Here is a 25,173-nt window from a genome sequence, read left to right as displayed (position 1 = left end):
GGAAATCTGGGTATCTAGCATACGCTTACCTTGTGAACGAGAAGGTAGATCCAGAAACCTGTTTGCGTTGGCCCAGCTCCATTGGTTGATGACCTACTGAAAACCCTTCAGTACAGTTGCTCTGTACTGGAGACACCCAACCTCCATCGCGATCCAATTATTGAGGCTGTCACAATGGATCCGCCCATGATCCCGACACCTGGCATAGCGGCCTCCCGACCGCCTCGTTCCTCACATTCGTCCAGCCCAAGAAAACGTCCACATCGCGGCGATTACCCACCCTCTACTGATAACGCTAGCCATCGCCCAATGAGCGGCGGTCGGGCTCCAGGGACTGGTCCGGTATCCATATCCGAGGCTACACCAGCCAACGAGGCCCGCTTCGAACCCCCCGCCGGTATTGCTGGTAAACCCTCCAAGTCCTCCAAACGCAAAAAGAACCGCAATCGCAAACGTCGCAATCGACACCAGTCTTTTATTCCACCTCATCCGGAGGAATCTCATGATAGTCCTGGGGATATTTCTGGAGCTGGAGGTGTTAGAGATTCAATGGAGGCCGATCGGCCAACCTCGAGGGACAACCCGTCGTTCTTCAAATTGGGACGCAATCTGAGCAACACAAGCTTGGAGAGCGATGCGCTACTAGACCATCGGTAAGATCTCGTTATACTGACCGATTTCGGAGCGTGGGATGAATACTAATTTTTTCTTGTCGAGCAGGGACCAACCTTCGATGCGGCCTCGTCGTGACAGTCGGCTCGCATCGTCATTCCGCCCGAGCTCTCTAACATCCAATGTCTTTCGATCGAATGATGGGCAATCTCGCAGCACCCAGAGGGGGGGACGGAGCCAACAACATCACAATGGTGATAGTGAGGAAGAGGATCTTAATGACCGGACGCCATTGATGCGGTCAGTTTCAGGCCACACGTCCGGCCATAATCGATATGGAACAGACACACGTCCGAATTTGTTTTCATCACGTGCTCGACAGTCCTCTGTTCAAACTATTTCCTCTGGATGTTCGCCAAAGGATGATCGCAGCCCACTGTATTCTCCCACCGTAGAGCGAGACTACGATATCAACAACCCGCCTTCGACTCCCGGGTCTCCAACGATTGGCCCGGAGATGAAGTATGACGATGCCGTAGTAACTGGAACTGAGTGGGACTTCTCACTGGCTCGGTCAATGGAGAATCGCAGGGAATCGTTGAACATCCTCAATGACACGCTAATTGACATGGATGGAAATGGACTACAACCACACTCTGCGCCATCCTCTGCACCTGGATCACCGATGCTGTCTCCACACCAAGAAATGCGGCGACGCCGGACTGTGGCATTACCAGCAGAGGGAGACGTATGCTTCCCTACCGAAACGATATCTGAATTGGGAGACGAGGGACCAAGGCAATTGCGAGATGAAGCTGGCGATCGTCGACGGCGTAGACATCGCCGATGGCCAGATCTCTCTGCACTAGAAGAATGGAGCCGCGAGGAGAAAGAGGAGCGCAATGGAGACATTCGAGTCAAAAGGATCAGTGAGCCTGTGCTCATCGAAGGCCGACTACGCCCTCAGTATAAAGGTTGGCGACGGGAAGAGGATGAGGCGCCGTATAGGTTCACATATTTCAACGAGGAATTCCCGAGCACTATTCATGCCCAAACCATCTCCGAGCTGGTACAGCCAGGCGGTACCTTCCGCGATTTGTTTATTCCAGATCCCCCTGAATTGGAGGATTCGTCGGGAGATGAGGATACGGACGAGGAATCTTCTATGGAGAACCCAGGTTTCAATAACTTAACACATCCTGCCAGCAAGCCAACATCCCACACGGACAACCAAAGTCAGGGGCAAGGTCATCAAACCAACGTCAATCCTCAGCTGACAGCTCAGACCGTTGTTCCTAATGGAAGAAGCACGACTGACTTCACCTCCGGCAATGCCCCTCCTGTCAGAGGACCTTCACGTTTATCCGTTATCAGCGAAGGGCGCCCAGACTCCCACCGAGAGCCTTCGCCGGCACCTTCAAACACCCCGTTTAGCTCTACGCCTAACCCGAAACCTAAACGGTACGGTCCGCGGCCTACTTTCTGGCTAGATGTTCTCTCTCCGACAGATGCAGAGATGCGTACGATTGCCAAAGCGTTCGGGATCCACGCGCTGACGGCAGAGGACATTATGATGCAAGAAGCTCGAGAGAAAGTCGAGTTGTTCCGCAGCTACTATTTCGTCAACTACCGCACCTTTGAGCAGGATACCAACAGCGAGAACTATCTAGAGCCGGTGAACATGTATGTGGTGGTTTTCCGAGAAGGCGTAATATCCTTCCATTTCTCGCAAACACCCCACCCAGCCAACGTACGGCGACGTATCCGCCAACTTATGGATTACCTGATCCTCAGCTCAGACTGGATCTCATACGCACTGATTGATGACATTACTGACGTCTTCGGCCCGCTGATCCAAGCGATTGAAGATGAGGTCGATGAGATCGACGAGAAGATCATGCAGATGCACTCTTCCGGCAAGGAGGGATCGTCCAATGACAGTGTGCTTCCTTCCTTTGGACCAGGAGAGATGCTCCGGCGAGTGGGCGAATGCCGCAAGAAGGTCATGGGACTGTATCGACTTCTCAGCAACAAGGCCGATGTAGTCAAGGGCTTTGCCAAACGTTGCAATGAGCAGTGGGAGGTCGCACCCAAGTCAGAGATTGGTCTGTACCTAGGTGACATTCAGGATCACATTATGACGATGACTGGTAACCTTACACACTACGAAACGTAAGCTTTTTTTGTTCACAGTTGGGAAAAACCTTGGAACCTTGCAATGCTGACTGTTTCCAGAATCCTTTCCCGCGCACACTCCAATTATCTTGCGCAGATCAATATTCTCATGAACGAGCGTCAGGAACATACTGCCGATGTCCTGGGTAAGCTGACTGTTCTTGGTACAATTGTCCTACCGATGAACATCATCTGCGGTATGTGGGGGATGAATGTTAAGGTACCAGGTCAGGAAGTTGATAGCCTAACATGGTTCTGGTGTAGTACGTCTTCCCTGTCTCCTCCCCAGGATATCTGCTAATATATTATAGTTACTGCTGGACTATGCGTATTTGCCTTTGTATCTGTTTGGACTGCTAAAAGAGTCTACAAAATTGTATAGACCTATCACTATATTGGTTTCTGCTTGGTTTCAGTCGATTGGATCGATACCCTGGGTTTTGGTTTGGTTTGCTTTGTTTCAGGAGCCTGGGGTTTCTTGGTATCCCTTTTGGATATTCTGGATTTGATACGCTATTTTGCTTACATTTGGGAGGTTATACTGTTGGATATTGGATGGATGGATAGACCTGTATATTAGTAATCCCGAGGTCTGTTACCTAAGGTAATCGACCTGCCCAGGTGTTTGGGATTGTCCCTTTGATAGAAAACAAAGAGAAAATCCTCATCCTAAATATAGATATGAATGAGAAATCAAAAAATAGTTCTTTGTACGGAGTACTCTGTAGAGTGAATGTATGTACAGAAATGGATGTTTCAATGATCAAATCAAGTTGTATTTTCCTTACATCAGTAATTAATTATTTCCTGCACTATGCATGTTTGATTACCATTTATTACCATTTTTAGCGTCACCAATCGGTCACCCCCTCATAATCTACATAGTAACAAATTCATTTAACTTCATCTTTTTATTTCTTCAATTCATCTTAACCTCTTAGCCATCTTACTCCTTTTTTATCATTCACATTCTTTCCCGGTTTTTTTTTCTTCCACTGGATTCTAGACCATCCCGTGTGTTTCCCTGCAGTGACCCCCCCCCTTCTCGACGTGGGCCACCGTCATTGGTCTTTGCCGTGAATCTGACCCTCTCTGTCAGCCACTTTCACCGAGGTTTTGGTCACCGACTTCTCTACACATTTGGCAGCCCAGACGCCACTCCAGAACAACGTAAAACCAGTCAAGCCAAAACGTTGAGCCGGATCGGCGGGTCTCCAGTTGCCCTAAGTCCGCCAACCAAATCTTGTCATCCTCGATTCCTTCGTTCTAGGCCTTGTTTTTGCCCTTCCGGAACAAAGCAAAACGGCACAGTGATGCGTGGGCTCTTTGCGCTACACTGACCCCCCGACCCACTTGGTATTCTAAACAATCTCCATCTCTCTCCAGTTTCCCCAACCCCTGCACCTGCTGCAGCCATTTTTCGCTTGTGCGTTTCTCTACAGAATTCCATTACCGGGCAACAGCATGTGGTCTTCGGCTATTCGTCCTGCTGTACCCTCGCATGTGTAACGACCCGTATTCTGCGCAACATTTCATTCGGTCCTCTGACATCTCATTCGCTCTTACCAACAATAACAACTCACTTCCTCACCGTCGAGTTTTCCCTGTCTAGGCATCGTGCCTTGCTTTTTTAGCTTACCATTTTGGGCCCTGTGTCTGCCCAACTACCTGGCTACCTCTCGGGTCTCCTGACTTGCCTACGTCGTGTCAGCCCATTCTGACTCGACAGGGACCATGGCTGCGGAGTCCGAGAGGCCGCCTCACCTTAACGGCACCTCTGGTCGGTCCAGAGGGCCCAAGGATGCAGAGGCGGCGTCAGACCCAGTGCATCGATCGGCTAGCGAAAGTGGTCTGATGCAACGGTCCACCATTAAATCCCAGACTCTACCCATGTCTCAGGTGCCTAAGCTTTTTCCAAATCCTCCTACCGCGTCTACCACAAACTCCGCTGTTTCCTCCCGCGAAGCCTCCCCGGTCCGACAATCCTCACGTACCTACAATCCTTCTTCACCTACCCGGGTATCTTCACACTCGCGAAAGACCAGTCAAGATCCCAGTCCAACCCGATACTCTAACGGCTTGACATCTGGCCCGCCTACCAATTCAACACCGAATTCTCAACTTTCCTCCTCTTCTCCCGTCAGATCCCTTGTTCTCTCTGTTCCCCACGACTCGCTGGCCAATGTTCCCAGTCCGGAAAAGTCCAATATGGCACCATGGGCCGCGAACCGTCGCACGGATGTGGACTCGACCCTTCCGAATACTTCACAAAAAAGATCTTCATTGCCGTTGGAGGAACTGGCGCCTAAATCGGACCGAAACACACCCCGGACCGTCACTAGAGGTGTTGGTGGGCAAGGGTCTTCCCTGGAAACCGTCGAAGAGATGGCAAGCAATCCGTCTACCCCGTCCAGTGAGACTCCTACCAAGCCAGTAATCCCGGAAGAGTCACGATTGCACCGGATCGATGAAGACCCGACTCCACGTGCTCCGCATCCACCTCCAGGGAGTGGGAGTGATAGTGGTGAGAATCGAAGTTCGGAACCAAAGGAAGAGACTCGTCCACAGGCTTCTGGTGCGGCCAGAGCATCCAGAACTCTCATGTCACAGCGATCGACAACATCACTGAGTGCTGGTGCTCGTGGAAAGCCCGCCGACGGCTCAGTTCGTAACATGATTGTGGAAACAGAAACCGTCAGCTCGATACCACAGATTTCCATGGGAGTGGGGAATGGTGAGCGAGGCGGCGCTTCCCGTGCAGATCAAGGGACGCTTCGCATGAAACCTTCCAATGAGACGATCCGTCCGCGCAAAGAAAAGAAAAAGACCCGTCGGCCCAATGCCATCACGACAGGCCCCGTAACAAGCAAAGCGGATATCTTCGAGGCTAGAGTGGCCAATGCAGTGGATGAGGCTGATGTTTCAGATTCCGACGAGACTTTCGTTTACGACTCGAACCCGCCTGATCCATATCCTTCCCGCCCACCCCGGTATCATTCTCGGACTCCTAGTGCGACCTCTATGGCGAGTCAAGCGGAGCAGCTAGCTGGTCGTACCCGAGGGTTGGGGTTGCGGGAGGCTTCCCACGGCGTGACAGGCAAACGTAGCATGAAGTTTACCAACGCCAACCCCTACAACAACGGCATAGATGGAGATGGTGTTGAGGTTGACATGGCCTCGCGTTCTTCTAGAGCCGATGGTAGTGGAACCATCACTCCACGACATCATAATTTTGGCCGTCTTCATTCACGCAACGGCATGCATCCAAATCTTTTCGATAACGACAGTACACAATCACAGAGTCAATCTCAAAAATCGCCGCGCCATTTCATCGGGAATTCCTACAGGCATTCGCGCCACAGCAATACCCGGTCGTCCCCCAGCTACAGAACCATTAGCGGTGCCAAGAAGGGCGGCGAGTTTCATAGCTATGACTACGAGGCAGAGGGCGCGGATGATGAACGCACCCCATTAGTAGGCACGCCACGTACAATCCACAGTCGGAATGGTCGACGGCCCAACAGTGCAAGCGTGCGGCAGATGGAGTACATGGCGCAGCGGCACCGCGGATTTTTCGCTCGGTTTGGCTCATGCGCTATTATCTTCCTTATGTTGTTGATCGTTGCTGGCGGTGCTACCTCATTCATCGTTGCGGCAACTCAACCCCTTCTCGATGTGCAAGTTATTGCGATTCAAAATGTGCTGGCTTCGGAACAGGAAATCATGTTGGATTTGAATGTGCAAGCCGTCAATCCGAACTTGTTCCCTGTGACAATTGACGACACCGATCTTAACATATTCGCGAAGAGTAGATATGTTGGGAGCGACAAGCTTTGGCGTGAACATGGTGACATGGATAATTTCCCACGCGTGGAGCAAAGCCGACGTCGCTGGCAGTTGTCACAAGCTGTAAGGTGCCTCGGCCGTGTGGACTGTGTTCAGGACCCGCACACCACCAACGGTGTTGACAAGGGCACCGATCCCCCTACCGACCCAGAAGGCGATCCGCGATCTATGTTACTTGGCCGCGTGTTCCACTTCGATTCCCCATTATCTTTCGAATCATCCCCTTGGAATCATCTAACTTCCAGCTCCAAGGGACAGATCCGTCTGGCCCGGCCAGGAAACAAAACTGAGGCTGGAGGCACAGAGCGCTGGGAGCGAGTCCTCCAACACCCCTTTGAGTTGACTGTCCGCGGCATCATCAAATACCAACTCCCACTCAGCTCCCGCTACCTCTCGGCATCTGTCAGTTCGAGCATCAAGGTGGAGCCTGATACCGATGACGATCCAGAACAAACACCTCCGAGCAATGGGACAGTGCGGATATCTGTACAAAGAAGCGCACCATCCATTCGCCTTCCACTCGATACTCGTTCCACCGTGCCCGGATCGGCAGGTTCGAGACGACCTTTTACGGCATAACAAATTTAGCGATAGATCGATATCATTGACTTACGACAGCCCTGTTTTCTCTTAATTACTCTTTTTTTTAATCATGTAATGCGACGAAAAGCAAAGAGCCTATTGCTTTTGGCCTACTCTGTATATCGTACAGATATGCACTATGGCCCCTTCCCTTGAGACCCCTTCCCTTGAGACTTCTTTCCGCAGTATACCCCATTTGCTTTCATCTCCAAGTTCTATCACGGATCAACTCCGTGTAGCCCTTGGTATCCTTTCCATCTTCTCTCTTGTCTTTTTAATACACCATCTCGGATGTGGCCTTTCTTCTATCCACTTCCTTTGGATTGAATACGATATCCGCTACATATGCTCCATTCCTTCCGGCTGCTAGCCATATTTTCATGCAATGCTTTATTCAATGTTTTTTTTTTTTCTTTTTTTTTTTTCATGCCTATTATTCTTCGTGCGAAAGCACATTGTATCTGTACTATCTGTCAGGTTCCTGACTGTTGACCTTGTGTCACTTTTGAAAAAGACCTTAGGGGAAGATATTCTTCTTTATTAGCTCAGTCTTCGAATACGAGACGGTTGGGCTTTGAATGACTGTTTCATTATTAGAGATTATTCTTTCGGGCTTTTTTGCATATACTATCTAGTTATCAGAACAGATGTGTTCTTGATATACTTGTCTTTTGACCTGGCATATGATATCCACTCATGAATCCTATTACTTCTACTCTCTGCAACTAATGAATTTATCGAAGCATAACTTAGTTACCGATATTGAAAATGTGGAAAAGCAACAAGCATTGTACTATCTGGACACACATACACATCATAAAATCATTATCATCGGCAAAAGGCATCATTCATAACCTTGTAATAAGGATAAAATACCAAGGGGAAAAGAAGATAACAACCAAAGAAATGGGGTAAATGTAAGAAATAAAGTTGATCAAAGCAGAAAAACCATCTAAAGCAGAAGAAATAGCCATAAAGCAAAGGGGAACAACGAGGATAGCGGGAAGGATGAAACATCACACGGCCACCCGCTAGAACAGAACCTTGGTAAACTTGTTCACCAGGTCCTCGAATTTATCCACAGCAGGATCCCGCTCGTGAAGAAGACGGCCTTGCTCATCAAAGCGGCTGGGTAGGTCGACAGTTGAGTCAGATTCTACTTCGGGGACTTTGTTCTGGTCTCTTTTCTCAAGAGTTTTCGGGGCTGATGGATGGTATCGATGATGACTAGAAGGGGGACTGGGATAAGGCATAGGTGGAAAGGGGACGGATGAAGAGCGGCGACGATGATAATGGCTATCACGATCTCGCTCGCGACTGTGGATTCTATCTCCGCGATGAGAATATGAATATCGTTCAACGGTCGAGTCACTATCATCAGTCTCATAGCCAGGATCCTGTGGGGAATCCGTCAAGTCGAAAGCGACGGATTTTGAGACTTGTGGCGGTTGGCTAGTTGACCGGTGAGTCGTTGGAAATGGGTGGATGTTTAGACCTGCCGATTGGAGATTAGCTTTTATTCCACTCTATACACAGTTGTGGTTCATTGAACCCACCCTTGTGCGCGTGGTTTGCATCAGTAGGTAGGGAGGAGCTGCTCACATTGTCTTCAGCCCTACGCGGCCGAGGTGCGTATTGCTCGGGTCCCGGTCCTGGTCCTGGCACAGCGCCATAGGCATAAGGCTGAGGCGGGGCAGCACATGGTGGAGGGGGATAGTCTGCCGGGTTGTAGGGAGCAGGGGTACCGCCATTCAGGTTATAGGTTGAGTCGCCAGGTGGGAAATAATTGTTGGGGTAGTGGGGGTCAGCCATGGGCGGGGCGCCCGGGGCCGCCTGCGGGGAAAGCGGGTATGGTTCTGGGTCGTAGGATTCTTCATAAGGATCACGGTGGACGTTGTCGTCATGCTCTACACCACTAGTCAGGGTGAATATTTCTCGATAAAAGATTAGGGGAAATGGGGACTTACTGTACTCGCGCTCGCGCTCTTTGGACTTACGACGTTCATTGTACTTGTGTGCGGCATATCCGAGCCCTGTTGCACCTAGAGCGGCGCCCGCGAGATCTCTTGAGCGGCTGCGGTGCTTCTTGCCTCGTTGGCGACCTTCGCGATCAGAACCAGATGAGCTACTGTAGCGCGCTCGGCTACGACTGCGGCTGCGGGTGTGGCGTCTGGGGCCGTATGCATCCTGTGCGTCGTAGGGCGCACCGCGCTGACCGTAGTAGTGCTCAGATGGAATGCTACCTGCGACTGGGTCGTTGCCGTATTCGATCAGGCCGGTCGAGTCGCGAGCTGGATCGGGATAGGACTGTGACGGGGCGCGGCTGCGAGACCTTGAACGATGGCGGCCCCGGCTCGAACCGTCCTTTTCTTCTTTGTCACTCTTCTTCTTCTCGTAGAGACCCGTGGCAGCAGCGGTGGCGAGGCCAGCACCGACAATGGGAAGGGCTTGTCTTATACGACTGCGGGAGCGGGAGCGCTCACCCTTTCGAGAGCGCGAATGGCTGCGGACCTTTTCAACCAGGCCTGCCACAGCCGCACCGGCCAAGCCAGCGCCAGCCATGTGCTTGCGGCGCTCAGACATGCTGCGCTCACCATGTTCTCCATCCTTCTCCGAACGGCCCCGACTTATGCCCCGAGAACGGGAGCGAGTGCGGGATCGGCTTTTCCGGTCTCCAGCTTTCGACTTGCTACGCAATGCAGCCACACCAGCAGCAACAGCTGCGGCACCAACTCCCAACTCGAGTAGAGTCTTTGCACGAGAGTGGGAGTGGGAGCGGCTGCGGCTCCGGCTGTGACGACTCCGGCCATGTCTGCTGTGGCGATAGGAAGAACGGTCATCTTCAAAGGAATGAGAACGGTGGCGGCTCTTACTACGGCGGTAGTAGTCGCGAGCATGTGATGCGGCATTTACAGCGACAGCACCGAGGGCACCGGCACCGACAGTCTTACCAATACGGCTGACGCCATGGCTGACGTCGCCATCCTTTTTGCTATGACTGCGGAACAATTCAGCCGCGCCAGCACCTACCAATGCACCCTCTGCCATGTGACGACGGTGGTGAGGGTGGTCATCATAGTCGCGAGTTTCCTTTCGGATGTAGACCATGCTGTCATCGCTGCTGTAGTCTTGCTCGCGATCGCCGCGGCGACGACGACTAGTCTGGGAGATGGAATCATCAGGGCTCAGCTCACGTCGGGAGCGAGGTTCGTCGTACTCGCGGACTCGACGGTGGCGGTGGTAATAGTACGGGTCCTCGTCGGCCTCAGAGCGGCGCACGACATCATACTCGGATTCACGGGGACTGGTATACGCAGTGCGGGCTTCACGAATAAGTACGGATTGTTTTCGAGTGGTAATTGTGGAAGTATTGGGTTGCTCCATTCGTTCCAAAGAATCCATGGATCGAGAGTGTGGATGATTGATATTGGGATGTAGGTACTCACGATCGTAATGGTCTCTCTCATACCGCGAGGGTGGTTCATACTCCACCTCTCGCTCGTAGCGCGAGACGGTCACGGGCTCTTCGCGATCCGTTTTGCGCCGAATTACCACCTCGCGTTCGCCGAAAGAGTCATCGTGTCTCGACATGAAGTCTCGACGGTCATCTTCAGAAGGAATGACGTAGCGTTTGATTGACACGGGACGGGTCTCGTCCCAGTCTCGTTCGCGGTCTCTGTAAGTGTACGACATGAGACGCGATAGGTGTGAGGAATGGGAAATAATTGGGAAATGAGTCGAGAAGTAAGAAGTGAAAGGGCAGAAGAAGTAAGATGCACAATGCAGGAAATTGAGGGGGGCGGCAGGGAAGTGGGGGTGTGTAGAGAGGGTGATCGACTAATGGTCAAAGATGATTCTAGTAAAAGCCTGCCCAGATAATTCTGATTGGTAACGATCCTCTCAGCCAAACAAATTCAAAGCCAAGAAAAGCCAGCGAAAGCCCAGGTGGGTTTTGGATGATGATTCAGGATGATGAAAGTCACGGATCTTCTGTAGGGCAGAGAGCGGAGTATCGGCACACACTCGGCTCAGCCTCAGAATGATCTGCAGCACTGTAGACTCGAAAAGAATTTAGAGAAGAGAGAGCTGGTAAATTAGCGTAGGAAGATGAAAGATGAAGATAAAGAGAAAAAAAAGAGAGCAGAGGCAAAGAAGATAAAGGCAGCCACGTGAGGCTCTCAAAACGAGGGCACTTTTGCCCGGGGGGCTGTGGCAAAACACCAGTATTCAACTCTTTTGAATATATTCAACCTTGAAACAAACACTTATCGTGGCTTAGATTAGAAGTATTTTGTTTACTTTTGTTCTTATTTGGTTTCTTCCCGTGTTTCAACCCATGGGTTCTGTTGACTGGTTCGGGTTAATTCCATGGTTCTTTAATTTGTGACCCAAGGTTCTGAATACACTATCTTGATACATACATATACTAGTAAACTAGTAAATATTTACAGTAAACATACTGTACAACATAACCGTACTTTAGATGCAGCCTTACCTGCATTCCAAATGTCAGGTGCATTGACAGGTACATTTACCAAGTCTAGAAGACCGGCATTATATGCAGTCATGAGAACAGTTTCCTACAGTTTTAGCTGACATGGTAATAGATTAGCTACAGATCTATAGATAATCCGTCTCAGGTTAATATTTTTTGTTGCCACTTCAAAATTATTATTTTATACCGGAGTACTCCGTATAGAATAGGTATATAGTGAAGAAGATCCATTCCAAGAGTTGACATCATATGGAGTACAAAGACTTAGATGTAGCCCCAATATTTTACACATCCACCCGGGCAATAAGAGGCGTCAAATTTAAAGCGGCCTCTTTCTTTGTAGCCCCGCGGATGACGTCAATGTTTCTACGGGGCGTTCTCGGTATATCCACGGGTACTCTCCGTATGGGCAAAAAGCACAAATACCTGTCACTTTGGCATAATTATTTCATCTCTGTCTTCTCTATGCTTATATATCATGATAATTCATGGAATGTCCTCCTTCCAACAAGCATCTCATGTTTACGGGTAGCCAATAGCGGCCAATGAAACCAGTCTTGGTGAAAGCCTCGAAAACTCAAGTTTACTTAACGGAATCACCGGATTGATAAAGACTAATAGTAGGGTTAGCCTGGCCAATGTGCAACCCGGGGGTGCGGCTCTTGGCAGTAAGCTTATAGCCACCAGTTGGTACGGGTATAACAAGGCTGAGTTTATTACTTCGCCCCCATCGAATAGAAGGAAGATTATACAGTGAGAAGTCAATATCGATAAGTGTACAAATAATTTAAGCCCCTTCACGTATACAAAAGGCAAAAAGCAGAATGCATATACCACCTCTTCGACCCTTCAAACGCCACAAGGTTTATTTACCGGTTATGAAAGTATACTCAAATTAGATAGGAGGCTTGCTCACAAAGAGTCAGTATTATTGGGTAGCGCTTGTTAGATCTATCTTTCAAGACTACCAAGCATGGATGACGACCGAGACAATGCAAAAGGTACTAAATGACGTTTGGTGCTTAATGTCAATCTCTGTCAGACTTTGGACTCGTATTGCATATGTTGTGTCAGATGGCAGTGCTGAATTCAGGGTTCATCGTCACGTTTCCTTTTGATTTCAATTTATCAGAGCTAGTGGTGCAACTTCCAAATTAAGTCTATCTCGTCATCGTAAGGGATTGAAAGTTTTCGAATAGGTATGAGGAATGACCGCAACGATTAAATTTCAACTAGCTTATATATTTCAACATTGGTTCACCCCTTCAAATTATGGTGACCTGCAACTACATAGTACCTAGGAAGGTTCTGTGTGGTACAAACCCCCCTTCGTTTCCCATCTTCTTCCTCTTCACTTCCCAGAGGGAAAAAAAGAAAAAGAAAACCTTGCACGCAAACAGAATTGATATAGTCATTGTCATGTATTGCAACTATCCTTAAGCTGAACTTCCTTTATACACAATCAATGTACGAACCAGTACCACAGCACTATTCTAAATCTCCGTCTTTCTAAAGGCCTTAGGAATCGGCATTGTAAGAGGGGTATCAGTGCGTGCTGTATTCTGAATGAGATGCTCAAATGAAGGCGATGATTTAACGCGAGGCGTGAAAGGCTCAAATTCCCAGAGATAGCCGAGGGTGCGCAGGATTGAAGAAGCAGAGTAAGACACGGTCTTGCCATCCGAGTTAGTGCCTTTCTGTTCAACTTGACCCTTAGCAACCCAAGGCGAGATCAAGAGAGTCGGGACTCGACCACCGAGACGATCGAAGGAGAACGTATACTTCTCGCCGCTGGGAGCTATCTCAGTGTAGGTCAGGTCATCCGGGCGAGTAGCCAGCGGGGGTGGGACGTGGTCGTGAAAACCGCCCGTCTCATCAAAGGTGAGGATCATTAGCGTCTCCTCCCACTGCGGGCTAGAGCGGACTGCGTCGTAGACATTCTTGATGAGCAGTTCGCCATCCGAGACAAGCCCAGTTGGGTGCATTGAGTTTGTGCCGACCCCGCAGCAGTTAGGATCAACAAAGGAAAATTCTGGGAGCTTTCCGGCTGCCGCATCGGCGTAGAAGTCACTCAGGGGAACTGCTTTGTCGGAATTGCCACTTGTAAAGGTCCAATCGAAGAAGTAGGCGTCAACCATATTGGAGCTTGTGTAGTAGTTCTTCCAAGTGTGGTTGGTTTCTGAGAGCTGCTGGAAGATGGAACGCTGAGTGAGGCCGTGGACATTGAAGTCGTTATCGTTGGTGCCGTGTCCAGCGGATGTACCTGAGAGTACAAATGCCCGGTTGGGGTTGGTGGGCTATTTACACATGTTAAAAGCTATACACGGCGGGTATAGAGTATGGAAATGAATTTAGCGGACTTACGCCGGGGTGGTCCGAATGCCAGTGGTTGAAGGTGAGATAGTTCTGCACCAGCTCGGTCATTACCGGCACCTCGTCCTCAATATAGTAGTTGATGACCTGTTTGGCTAAATAAGCCTTGTCGGCATCATCGCCATAGCTACGCAGCTGTTCGTGCACAAAGCCATGCTGCCTGGGCGTGAGCTTGCCCTGGGCAATATGGGTATTGCTAGGGGCAAAAGTGCCATAGAACTCGATATTGTTTCCAGTCACCGAGTGATCGGGATCATCTAGAACGGAGTCAAAGTCCTTAGCAGCGCTACACACTGTCCCAGCTGAGAGATCGGTCAAGTTGTATGGGTTGCAGAAAGGACCGTTGTTGATGGGGTTATCCAGTCCCTTAAGAGTCTGCCCGCCAAGCAGGTTGTCCACAGAGCGGTTTTCCATTTCCAAAATGACAACATGCTTGATCTTGCTCTTCAGATTAGCGATGGAATCTGAAGAATGAGGAGATTGTCGGGCCTTTGGATCTGCGGAGACTGCCGCCGCAAAGGTCAACAGACCAAGAAGTGCACTGAGATTCATTATGAATCAAGGGGATGGTCAAATTCAAGGACTAGGCAGAGTGCTTGATTTTGTGAGATCGAATCAAAGGATTTGGTGTCTTATATGTTTTTAACCAAATATCCCTGGCATTCCTCAGAACAATCCAGTTTCCAATATCCCCTTCCACGTGTTGCTCTGGAAATCTCGGCTCAACGGAGTCCTATCTAGAATCATGAATATGGAGAGTGGTAGTTACAGTTGCGGGGTCATATAAATTAACACACAGAGCGGGGAATAATGTCAATAATGAAAATGCACCCGATTGGCGATCGTCACATCGTCCCCGTAATCCATTTGTGATTGGTCGCCTAAACTGGATTGGCAGGCACCTCCAAGTAAAAATAGGCACCAGCAGCCCATATTGACAGTGATAGCATTGTGTTTTACGCCTATATCATAGATAAGTGTGAACATTGATGGGGATGGGCACCAGTTATCACGCCAAGCATTTGCACAGACTGCCAAAGTGCCAACGCATGAAGAATGACTCTAGAAAATGAGGTCACGAGTTGCCTGGCCAAGCTAAGTATGTTGGCTCACGAGAGATTTTATCCGGCCCACTTCTTGTGGTGTGGAATTCCTCGGATCACAACAACACACCCGGCATAGAATCTCCCACGCTAGCACTGTCGGGAAAAAGTGCGACTTCCACAACCCTCAGCATACAGTGTCGATCATTGTATAAGGTATCATTTGATACCTCTTCAATAAAGCAGTTGATCCCGCTTGGAGTCGAGTCTCCCGCATATCCAAGACCGTGCGTTCAAGGAAGGTAGTAATTGGCTATCAAGCTTGCAACAACCAACAACCTCAGGTGGCTGGCTGGATTAGGTTATTTCAAAATGTCCAGTGTAGTATTCGGGGAATATAGAAGTGGCACAGAGACAAGCTCGTGAAGATGCGGGGATAAAGTCGACCTATGTGATGTTTCCACCAAGTATCATTCATCTCTATCTATCTACATTGTAGAGTACAATGTCAAGTGACAGTGTCATGGACTCCAGTACCCAAATCTAACATATAAATTAAATGCGGGCTACAGGTTTTGATATCCTCCACTAGATCATGATACAGTCAGAATCATAGAAAGAGTCGACAATCCTAGAATGCTGCTGAAATCGCCTGATGTTTTCAATTTTTGTAGATCTATCATCGAATATTTATCTTGGTTGAAAAGACAAGATGTTTCTATGTGCTTTTGGTCTACTTCATATTTATACTATAGTCTTTGTGAAAGTTATACTTAGGAATGTCCATTGCACAAATTGAGGCTCTTTCCGCCGCCGTCGACCTATAAAGCTGAAGACACCTAAATAGAATAATATCTGAAAGGATTACTAAAAGGTCACTGAAAAGACATGACAAGCCCGCTTATACGGCCGACTATTATTGTAAATGTAGAGAATATGTAGAGAAGCATAAAGACATAATATGCTTCCGAAAGAGGAAGGTGGGTTGGTACATCACGTGTTGATGCCTGAATATTTAGTTGATGCCTGAGATTTCATGACGTGCAATTTCTACACCCGTGGACCCGTGGAGAATGGCCTTGATTACATATTAGTTCTATACCTCTAGTAAGGTTCCTAAAAATGAATTTGATGTCATAATATCATCCAAATTTGATTTGCTTTGAAAATTTGAAATCATTTTCGCATCGGGGTAATTGTCGATAGAACCTTCAAATGTCTCCGACCTCCCGTCATAAAAAACAATTAATAATCACTGGATTTCCAATCTAACCTCGCCTCATACTTCGTTATTTATATATATATATAGGTTAGAAAACGCAGTTCGTTTCTAAACGTCACATATCAGTATTATCGAACTGGGGAAATACATTTCCTCTCATTTTCAGAGACTCCAACAGCCCCACTACCTACTCTCATCGACAAGCGAAACTCATTCGGTAACCTCAACATCGCAAAACCTTTAATCTAAACCGTCAAATCGCACCAGCGCGTCATTTTTAGCATCATAAAAATGACGACAGCAGCATTCAGATACATCGACCCAGCTTCGTACGATCCCAACGCCACAGAGCCATTCAAAAAGGCGTGGGGCAAAGTTGACGGACCAGGCCGCTCCTACCAACTCACAGAACTGGAGCGCAAAGTCGAGGACCTCCGAGGCCAAGAGTCAAACTTCACAACCGACAATTCTGGCTTCGCTTTATACCACTCACCAGCGAAGGAGACCGCATTCACCGACGACGCTGAAGTACGAGCGGGGTACTACGCGGAAGTAGAAGACCTCCTCCGCAAGAAACTGCCCGGCGTGAAAAAAGTAGCCATCTTCGACCATACCATCCGGCGACGAACGCCAGGCTCAGCGCGCAGTCCTGTTCAGCTGGTTCACGTGGACCAAACGCCCAAAGCTGCTGAGGCGAGAGTGCGTCGGCACCTCCCTGAGGATGAAGTAGAGGAGCTGTTGAAGGGTCGATACCAGATTATCAATGTCTGGCGTCCGATTGAGAATCCGGCTTCTGATTTCCCATTGGCGCTGATTGATTGGAGGAGCATTGCTCCTTCTGATTTTGTCAAGGTAGATCTTCTTTATCCGAAGGAGTGGCAGGAAAGTGGAGAGGTAGCGCCTGATTCTGAGTCGATTTTCTCTACGGAGGGGTATGAGGTTAAGGGAGAAACTTATGCTATCGCTCCTAATGAGAAACATCGTTTCTTCTACGCCAAGGATATGACACCGGAGGAAGTCATGTTCATTAAGTGTTTCGATTCGAGAAGCCATATGATGACTGAGGGGAAGACGGATATTGCTCATGGGTCGGGACATACTGCTTTCTTTGATCCACAGACTCCTGCTGGATCACCGGGGAGGCAAAGCATTGAAGTTAGATGTCTGGTTTTTTACGAATGAGCAGGAGCATGTCATTTATTCAGTTCAAATATGTAACATAAGACTGAAAGGTCCTATGTACCAGGTTTACAGCAGACTAGGGTTTGGGTACTTGAGGACTCGTAGTACAGAATTGATGGATATATTCCTCGATGCCGCCAACAAAGCAGAAATATCCCTCCATTTCAACAAACGCCTCACCAAAGTCGAATTAGGTAGAAGTAAAAGTAACATCGCTATACCATTGCCACCTATTCACCAGTTGTCCGAAATCGGCACTAATCTTTTGAGCCACCATGGTCACCACTTTACGCACAGAGAGTCTCATTGTAAATCTGTATATGATAATGGGAGTATCTCATAAGCTATACTTGAAAAGAGGGCTCTTCTCCTCCATCCCACGAAGCTGATCTTCAGTATAATTATCCTCAATCTCAGACGTAGTCATCAGAGCTTTCTTCTTGTTTGCACTCCACAGACAGAACTCCAAGGACAAACAAGCCATGATTCCAGCAGCAGCGAACGCAAGTGAAGTGCCATAGCCAGTGGGATATCTCGGCTTCTCGTCAGCTTTGTAAATGTAGCTCCCAATAATCCCACCCACGTTAACCACGCAAATTAAATACCCAATGGCCACAGCACGCTTTTGAGGATCTGGAATGTTGCAGACATTCCAAGCGTTGACACCGGGAAGAATGGGATACATCCCGAAACAAGCGAGACAAATGCTGAAGTAGCACAGTGCTATGTTATTCTCGATGTTGACAGCCTTGGAAAATAATATTCCGAATGCGACTATAAGTGAGCACTGCGGTGCCACGATGAAGGGCATTCTCCATGAGAACCGATCGGCGACCACGGAAAAACCGTAAGCTGATGCAGCGCCCACAGCATTTGGATGTATGGTCAGGAGCTGGGCGTTGGCTGATTCGTAGCCCATGGATTTGATGATCTCTGGCATGCTGGATTTGAGTGCATAGCTGGGAACAGCATTGGACCAGGTAGAAAATATGAGAAGATAAATCTTCCAATCTAAAAGAACGCTGAAGATTATTTGCTTATCGAAGCTTTTGTGGTGACCGCTGTGATTATTGGAGGCTACTTGCCGCACTTCAAGATATCGGATCTCGTCTGAAGTGAGCCAGCCTGGAGACAATGATGGCGAGTCTAGAAAGAGGAAATAACAAGCGACGGCCATGGCAATGGTTGCAAAGACCTTCTATTATAAAGATCTAGCATGGTTATTAGAAGCTAGGAACCAAGCGGATGAGATAAGAAGGAACAAACCCAACGCCAGCCTTCATAGCCAGCAATACCATTCATTTTAGCGAGGCCAAATGGTAACAAACCCGAGAAAGCACCACCAGAAGCGGCAGATGTGTACAGAATAGCGATGCGGGTCTGTGTCTCATAAGGTTGGGAGGTTTTAATATCTAAGCTTATATCTAAGCTTAATCACTTTATACTTCCTAGAGTAAATAAGTTATTAATAGTATTGGAGTAACTAGGCTTGCTTGCAGGAGTGGGGGTGGCTATCAGGCCTCTCCTCCTGGGCGCTGGGCTTGTGTCTGACGCTGCTTGCCCTTTCCTTCCTGCCGCTGCTGAACAACCTGAGCGATCCGGCGGTTTAGGTTCTCGTAGCTGAGGCGCTCAGTGCTGAGGCTGGGTCTCCTTAGAGATGAACCAGATGGAAGTAGTGGGGTGCGTATGACGCTGACAATGCGGCGTCGATGACGCGTTCGACAGGGGTACCCCGTGGGGGTGGGAAAAAGATGGGGGGAGCTGGGGAGGAAGAGGTTGATCTTGGTGAAGGCTCCCACACCGCTGGTGACCCAGGGGCATGGGGAGCAGGTAGAATTCAATGACAATTGAATAGACTATTCTACCAGAAGGACCTCTGGTATCAACAGGACATGCTACCAATATGTTATGGAATCTGCTGGGAGGAATCAAGATGATGATATCACCTAGGTACTCCGTCGGAGCTACGTAAGACAAGGTACATCGGCTCCCAGAGCTTAGTACTATGTAAGATATTAGTGATCCTCCTTTAGTCATCCATCAGGCCTGCCTAAGCCCTCACACTATTCGCAGCTTGAAAGCAATACATTTTGATTGATAAAGTACATTCTTAACCAAAACAACAGGGTTGCAGAGAAAAATAAAGGGAGAAAGATGGGCCAGACAAAGCAGCAATATTATCATACAGAGGCCCACGATAGTCAAGTAACGTTACAAACAGAACAGTCATCATTATCATAAACGTAAGACATCAGCAATCCAGGCCGGATATTATGTGGGACCCCTGGCTTGAGTCTCGAGCAGTCACGCACTTCCCCAGAAATCTTTCGAATCAACACATCCTTCGTGAGTAGAACATCGTCTTCCATGAGGTCTGCCGTTTAGTGGCCAACGAACATGGCAGACTCGAGACGACTTATAGGAAACTCTGCGCACTCCAGATATCCTCGGCAAAAGTTCTCAGCTCTTGCCCGGGTATCACGAAGTCTCTCTCTAGGGGCTGGTGAGGAGGACGGCCAACAATCTTGTCGAAGGGTAGATCTAGCTGTGTAGTAGTCGTACTTGTGCCATTTATGTAGGACTCTCCGGTAACAGATGTTGTGTTATTCGTTCGAGATAATTTAAGGAATGCAGTACGACGCGCTGAAAGGGATGACCTTGCAAGGACGTCATATCCTCGGGGAACAAGTTCCCATCGGTGTAAGATGATCTCGGGATCCTTGCGGTTGATGTTGATCGTAATCACGAGTTTCACAGATGAGGAGTAAGTCACAAGCCAACCGTACGCATCAAGCGAAAGTTGTCGCGCAGATTCAGACAATCCTACCTCTACCACAAAACTCGGCCTTACAATTGCCGAAGCCGGAGCCCAACTGCAGTCAGCCTCCTTTTTCCAATCTCCAACCGTAAATGTTGTCGAGCCGACAGGCCATACGTCACGATGGACGTTCATCGTACGCAGCTCGGCAGAAATCAGCTCATCAAATGATCTTATTGCCAGTTGGTGTGCAAGGTTCGGCATGACTTTCGCGATCAAGATTCCCGTTTCTGCGTTGTAAAATAATCGACAGTACTTACTTGTTCGCGACCGATCATCACTCAGTCTGGAAGATTGCGCCGGGGGGACAGACGTGAAGACGAGGTACTGATCCTGAGTTTGGTCTTGCTGAAGCGCTCGTTCACAGCGTTCCAAGGAATTTCGTAAGCTCTTGTTGGTGGTGAATGGCTGCTGCTTCACTTCCTTCGCCAGTTGCGCAAGAGGATCCTCAGATTTAGATTCAATTGACGAGAACTCAGAATATGAAAGCTCAGAAGATGAAGACTGGGACGCGGCGTCCGAGGTGGATCGAAGGAAGTCCATGGTGGGTGAGAAGGTAGAGTGGGAAGTGAGAAGGAGGTGAGAAGGCAGGTAGGTAGGATAGACAAGCACTCAAGACTGGTAAAAAGAGAAAGGCGATCACATTTTTGCCTGTTATTGTTTTGATCACGGCGTATTAATGACGTGACGGCCAATATTACAACTTCGATATTTCACATTAGTAATATTGTACACTGGATAATATATGTTATGGAATCTGCTCGGAGGAATCAAGATGATGATATTGTTCTGTCGGAGCTACGTAAGATAAGGTACATTGGCTCCCAGAGCTTAGTAAGATATTAGTGATCCTCCTTTAGTCATCCATCAGGTCTAGGTAACTAGGTAAGCCCTCACATCTGCCCCCCTCGAAAAACTGCTGGCGCCCTCGCCAGTGGGGGTCGAAAACCGAATTCAATCCCCTCTAGAAGTCCTTAATGAATAGTCCTGTCAAAGGTGTTTACGATATAGGCCGCATCACATTTACAATCATCTGAACTTCCCGCTTCAGCACATCATCTTTCAGCGTATCAATGCAGTGCTCGACATAATCTTTTTCCCCTCTATGTCATTGGAAGGCGCCCTTTGATAAGTAAATCGATTAATCTTTCGCCTAAAAGATCTCAAGATATTCGGATTAATTAACTATTACTTGGCAAAGATTATGAACTTCATGAGTCACGTAACTCCATATTAAAAGTCCCCCGTCTCCCCATATCAATTTATTTGTTCATTTTGCTCCAATACAACACGTATCCATAGCTCCCATTCTACTGTGTTTCTCATTACATCAAAACTGCCCAAGACAGCTAAATAGTGAGCCCTAACACCAATAATTTCACCAAATGTACTAACATCTACCCGAAGATTCAAAAATGTCTACATCCGAGATACGAAACCAACCCAAATCCTGGACAAAGGAAGAATATTTAGTCTCAACCGACATATCCCTAATCCCCATCAAAACCCTAAACACCTGGTACGCCGGCGAAGAATTCTACTGGGCAAAGCCAATGCCAGAGCCCGCTTTGCGCGAAACATTACAAAACTCTCTCTGTTTCGGGCTTTACCACAATCCAAATCAAAGTCAGCCAGATGAAATATCAGAGAACGGGGCACCGTCAGAGTCACTCGAATTCGTCGGCTTCGCACGCTGCATTACAGACTACACAACATTCCTCTTCTTGACAGACGTCTTTGTCCTTTCCTCGCGCCAGGGCCTCGGACTGGGAACATGGCTTGTAACCTGCGTGCAGGAGGTTATTGAGTCGATGCCTTACCTACGGAGATCGCTACTGCTTACTGGGGATTGGAAGCGGTCGGTGCCGTTTTATGAGAAGGTTATGGATATGGAGCTTATGGTATGTAATCGACCGGTTGATGGGGAGGAAGCAACGGGTTTTGCTGTTATGCAGCGAAAGTCTTGGGGGGCTCCTGGGTTCATGGGACAGCCCTAGATTTATGTAATCCAGTACGGTTTAGGTAGAATGGGTTCGGGGATTATCATATTATAAATAGAATAGTTGTGGTTAGAGGTATAGTTGATTCAGAGACGCTTTTCCATCTGTTCATAGCTCATATGATTCATGATCAAACATTATAAGAGAATAAGTTACCCAAATTACCAATGCCAGTATGCTCCACGCCGAAATCTCGGATCCTAAGTTGTCGAAACCTGAAATTTAAATGGTCATCAAGAAGTCATCCCGTCACATCGCGTCTCTAATCGAACCCATACCCCCCAGTGGCAGGCCCTAACGTATCCCACGGAACAGAGGTCGGACCAATCCAATTTTGTGGATGCATCTGCCCAAAACCGGAATGCATGGTGTGTTCACTGGAGGTCGATGCAATAGTTGGCACCGGCGATCCGGATTGAGAGTGTGAGTGTGAGAGGGCATAGTTGTCCTGCATTGTCATCCCCGAGGAGAGGTTTGGCATTGAGAGTGGGGGTTGAATGCTTGGTAGGAGGTGGTTGTGGGGCTGTGATTGGATATTGGCTTGGTTTTGTTGGTGATGGACTTGAGCCTGGGCTTGGGCCTGGGCCTGGGCTTGGAGGTGGGATTGAGAGTGGCTGAGTGATTGGGGGTTGTATTTCGATGAGGCAACGTCACTGATTGTATGTTAGTGACTGGTCCGGGAAAAGAACGAAGGGTGGGGTGTAACTTGGACATACATCATCTGTCGAATTATAGGAACAGCCTTGCTGCAGAAAACACTGCGGACCGACAGCGAGGCGAACATATCTAGTGCTCGATCGAGGATATCTTTGAGCTCTTCATACTCGTGCTGGCCCTCAGGAATGAGCAGGATGACAGCTAATGTGACTGCAGCGTGGAACGCATGAAAACTGCCTAGTCCGCCGGTATACCATTTGTAGGGCTTGAACGATGGTGTTTCGAGGAGAGTTTCAAAGATCGAAAGTGAAGCCTTGGCGGAAGCGATGCACTTTGCCCTTGTAGCGCATGTTTCAGGTGTAATCTCGCCTTGGAGGTAGCGGCAGAGACTTGGACGGAGAAGGAGGAGGAGGAGTTGGTGGATCTGGCTGTAAAGAATGTGGTGGTTGGCTTGGTGGTGAACGAGCAGGGGCTTGTTTGTATCGGGTGTATAGCGGGCGTCGACCATTTCACGGACGGATATGATCTCGGCTTCCAGGTGGGAGATGGTGAAGCGGGATGTATTCGGGTAGCTGAATATCGTTTCGCAAACCTTCGAAGAGATTCTGTATAGTCGGAAATTCAAAAGGAGGTAGGTCATTTGTGTTGGGCGGGGGTATGGCGAAGGTGCTGGTCTTTTTGAGCTTGGACTGGTGAGTAGGTCGACGTCGTCAATGTCTGCGGGCATTTTCACGTCTTGCGTTATAGTCTGCTGGTCGAGGCTTCCAAATGCTGTTTTTTGGACGGTGTACAGCATCATTAATCCAGCCCAGACCCGCCGTCGCTCTTCTCGCTCAATTGGCCCAAGAGTAAACCGCTCCGGGTCTAAATGACAACCCATTGATATTGCAACATGGTGTGTGAATCCTAGCAATGTCCAGATCGGTAGACCGCGGTGGACCCGGGCGTAATTTATGAGTACTAAAGCTTGTAATGAATTGATCGATTGTCGTGATATCACCCCATCGACAGCAAGGCACCGCAACGCGGCGGATCGATATCTTGCTGACAGCACTTTGATATTCCGGCTAACCGCTCGCTCTCGTCCCAGATCAGACAGCAGAGGATGATCATCATCTAGTGCGCTTACAGCAATAGCCAGAATTGCGAACAGCAAAGCCAGCCATGATGTAGACACGCTACCTGGATCATGGCAGAAATGCTGATACTCAGCTTCGAACGTCAGGTCGTGAAGAATATGAAAAACCTAACGCTTTGTCAGCTAGCGTCCCCTCATATTTGTCCACACGACATACAGTAGAAAACACCTGAAAATAAACATCCTTCAGAGTATCACAATACCGACCAGGCGGGAGAATCGCCAACAGCTCGGCACGCGATATACTCCCATTCTTCGCCAGCGGAATTTGCAAATCATCATCGTCCTCTGCGGCATCCGAATCAAAATTCTGCAAACACTCCGCAGCGGGACTTTTCGCCACTAGAGACTCCCATTGGGAAGCTAGTGGCACATAGCGTACATGGCCAGAAGGAGAAGTATGAAGCGTGCCAACATTATCCAACATGGGGCCGAAGGAGTCCCAAGTCTCCAATCCAGAGCCATTATCAGGCTCGGAGAAACTACCAGCTGCACTCGTCCCTCCTAGTGGCGAGACTGCCCCACCGGTGGGTGTGCTGGCGTGCGAGGTCATCTGCTTCTGGAGCATGGCTTCTAGATTGCGAATTCGGGCCAGCAGTTCGTTCTGTACCACGCTATCACCGGGCGAGGATTGCTCAGCTGAAAGTCGCGGCTGACCGAGGTAGATGCAATCTTCTGCGCCTAGACCGCGCCGTACACATGTTTGACATGGCCGGCCGTCGCGCGAGCATCGGATCTTTCGTGTTCGGCAGGCCTGGCAGCTGATGGGGAGGCGCTTGCCTGTTGAACGGGATGAGGCCATAGATATAGATGTAGGATAAAGGTCGAGGCGCACTGAAGTGAAGTGCATTCACCTCCTCGTCTTTGAGGGGAGAGAGCAAGAAGATCAAGTGAAAAAGGAGCCACTGGTCAGGAAAATCGAATGGTTTCAAAAAGGGGTTGGGTACTCCGCGATACAGGTTGTGGGTATGTTGTATGTTCGTGGGGCCCATATGGAAATGGAACACTGTATGAGCGGGGACGATTTTCA

General features: G+C 48.8%; 9 protein-coding genes across 9 annotated transcripts; 4 read left to right on the top strand and 5 right to left on the bottom strand.

The window, feature by feature from the left end:
* Window positions 1–174: 174 nt before the first annotated feature.
* On the top strand, window positions 175–3,088 carry PGRI_078190 (Mg2+ transporter protein, CorA-like/Zinc transport protein ZntB; the record flags this gene model as incomplete). Its single annotated transcript, XM_040795533.1, has 3 exons — window positions 175–653; window positions 721–2,784; window positions 2,848–3,088. The coding sequence occupies 3 exons, from the start codon at window positions 175–177 to the stop codon at window positions 3,086–3,088; spliced, it is 2,784 nt and encodes a 927-aa protein (XP_040653210.1).
* Window positions 3,089–4,521: 1,433 nt separating this feature from the next.
* Window positions 4,522–7,212, top strand: PGRI_078180 (putative phospholipid metabolism enzyme regulator; the record flags this gene model as incomplete). Its single annotated transcript, XM_040795532.1, has 1 exon — window positions 4,522–7,212. One exon carries the CDS (start codon window positions 4,522–4,524, stop codon window positions 7,210–7,212), a length of 2,691 nt encoding a protein of 896 aa, XP_040653209.1.
* Window positions 7,213–8,246: 1,034 nt separating this feature from the next.
* On the bottom strand, window positions 8,247–10,908 carry PGRI_078170 (DUF3824 domain-containing protein; the record flags this gene model as incomplete). The annotated part of the gene is made up of 3 exons (XM_040795531.1): window positions 8,247–8,710; window positions 8,772–9,122; window positions 9,183–10,908. The coding sequence occupies 3 exons, from the start codon at window positions 10,906–10,908 to the stop codon at window positions 8,247–8,249; spliced, it is 2,541 nt and encodes an 846-aa protein (XP_040653208.1).
* A 2,295-nt stretch (window positions 10,909–13,203) lies between these two features.
* Window positions 13,204–14,635, bottom strand: PGRI_078160 (phosphoesterase superfamily protein; the record flags this gene model as incomplete). The annotated part of the gene is made up of 2 exons (XM_040795530.1): window positions 13,204–14,007; window positions 14,075–14,635. 2 exons carry the CDS (start codon window positions 14,633–14,635, stop codon window positions 13,204–13,206), a joined length of 1,365 nt encoding a protein of 454 aa, XP_040653207.1.
* Window positions 14,636–16,639: 2,004 nt separating this feature from the next.
* PGRI_078150 (uncharacterized protein) lies at window positions 16,640–17,530 on the top strand (the record flags this gene model as incomplete). Its single annotated transcript, XM_040795529.1, has 1 exon — window positions 16,640–17,530. The coding sequence occupies one exon, from the start codon at window positions 16,640–16,642 to the stop codon at window positions 17,528–17,530; it is 891 nt and encodes a 296-aa protein (XP_040653206.1).
* A 337-nt stretch (window positions 17,531–17,867) lies between these two features.
* On the bottom strand, window positions 17,868–18,470 carry PGRI_078140 (Major facilitator superfamily domain, general substrate transporter; the record flags this gene model as incomplete). Its single annotated transcript, XM_040795528.1, has 1 exon — window positions 17,868–18,470. The coding sequence occupies one exon, from the start codon at window positions 18,468–18,470 to the stop codon at window positions 17,868–17,870; it is 603 nt and encodes a 200-aa protein (XP_040653205.1).
* Window positions 18,471–19,946: 1,476 nt separating this feature from the next.
* PGRI_078130 (uncharacterized protein) lies at window positions 19,947–20,891 on the bottom strand (the record flags this gene model as incomplete). Its single annotated transcript, XM_040795527.1, has 1 exon — window positions 19,947–20,891. The coding sequence occupies one exon, from the start codon at window positions 20,889–20,891 to the stop codon at window positions 19,947–19,949; it is 945 nt and encodes a 314-aa protein (XP_040653204.1).
* Window positions 20,892–21,763: 872 nt separating this feature from the next.
* Window positions 21,764–22,345, top strand: PGRI_078120 (Acyl-CoA N-acyltransferase; the record flags this gene model as incomplete). Its single annotated transcript, XM_040795526.1, has 1 exon — window positions 21,764–22,345. The coding sequence occupies one exon, from the start codon at window positions 21,764–21,766 to the stop codon at window positions 22,343–22,345; it is 582 nt and encodes a 193-aa protein (XP_040653203.1).
* Window positions 22,346–22,610: 265 nt separating this feature from the next.
* On the bottom strand, window positions 22,611–25,135 carry PGRI_078110 (fungal specific transcription factor domain-containing protein; the record flags this gene model as incomplete). Its single annotated transcript, XM_040795525.1, has 4 exons — window positions 22,611–23,001; window positions 23,065–24,251; window positions 24,301–24,782; window positions 24,841–25,135. 4 exons carry the CDS (start codon window positions 25,133–25,135, stop codon window positions 22,611–22,613), a joined length of 2,355 nt encoding a protein of 784 aa, XP_040653202.1.
* Window positions 25,136–25,173: the final 38 nt, after the last annotated feature.

The sequence above is a fragment of the Penicillium griseofulvum genome (genome assembly GCF_001561935.1).
Source record: "Penicillium griseofulvum strain PG3 chromosome Unknown contig_6, whole genome shotgun sequence".
In the NCBI taxonomy this organism is placed as follows: Eukaryota; Fungi; Ascomycota; class Eurotiomycetes; order Eurotiales; family Aspergillaceae; genus Penicillium; species Penicillium griseofulvum.
This window is presented reverse-complemented; position numbering and strand designations above follow the sequence as displayed.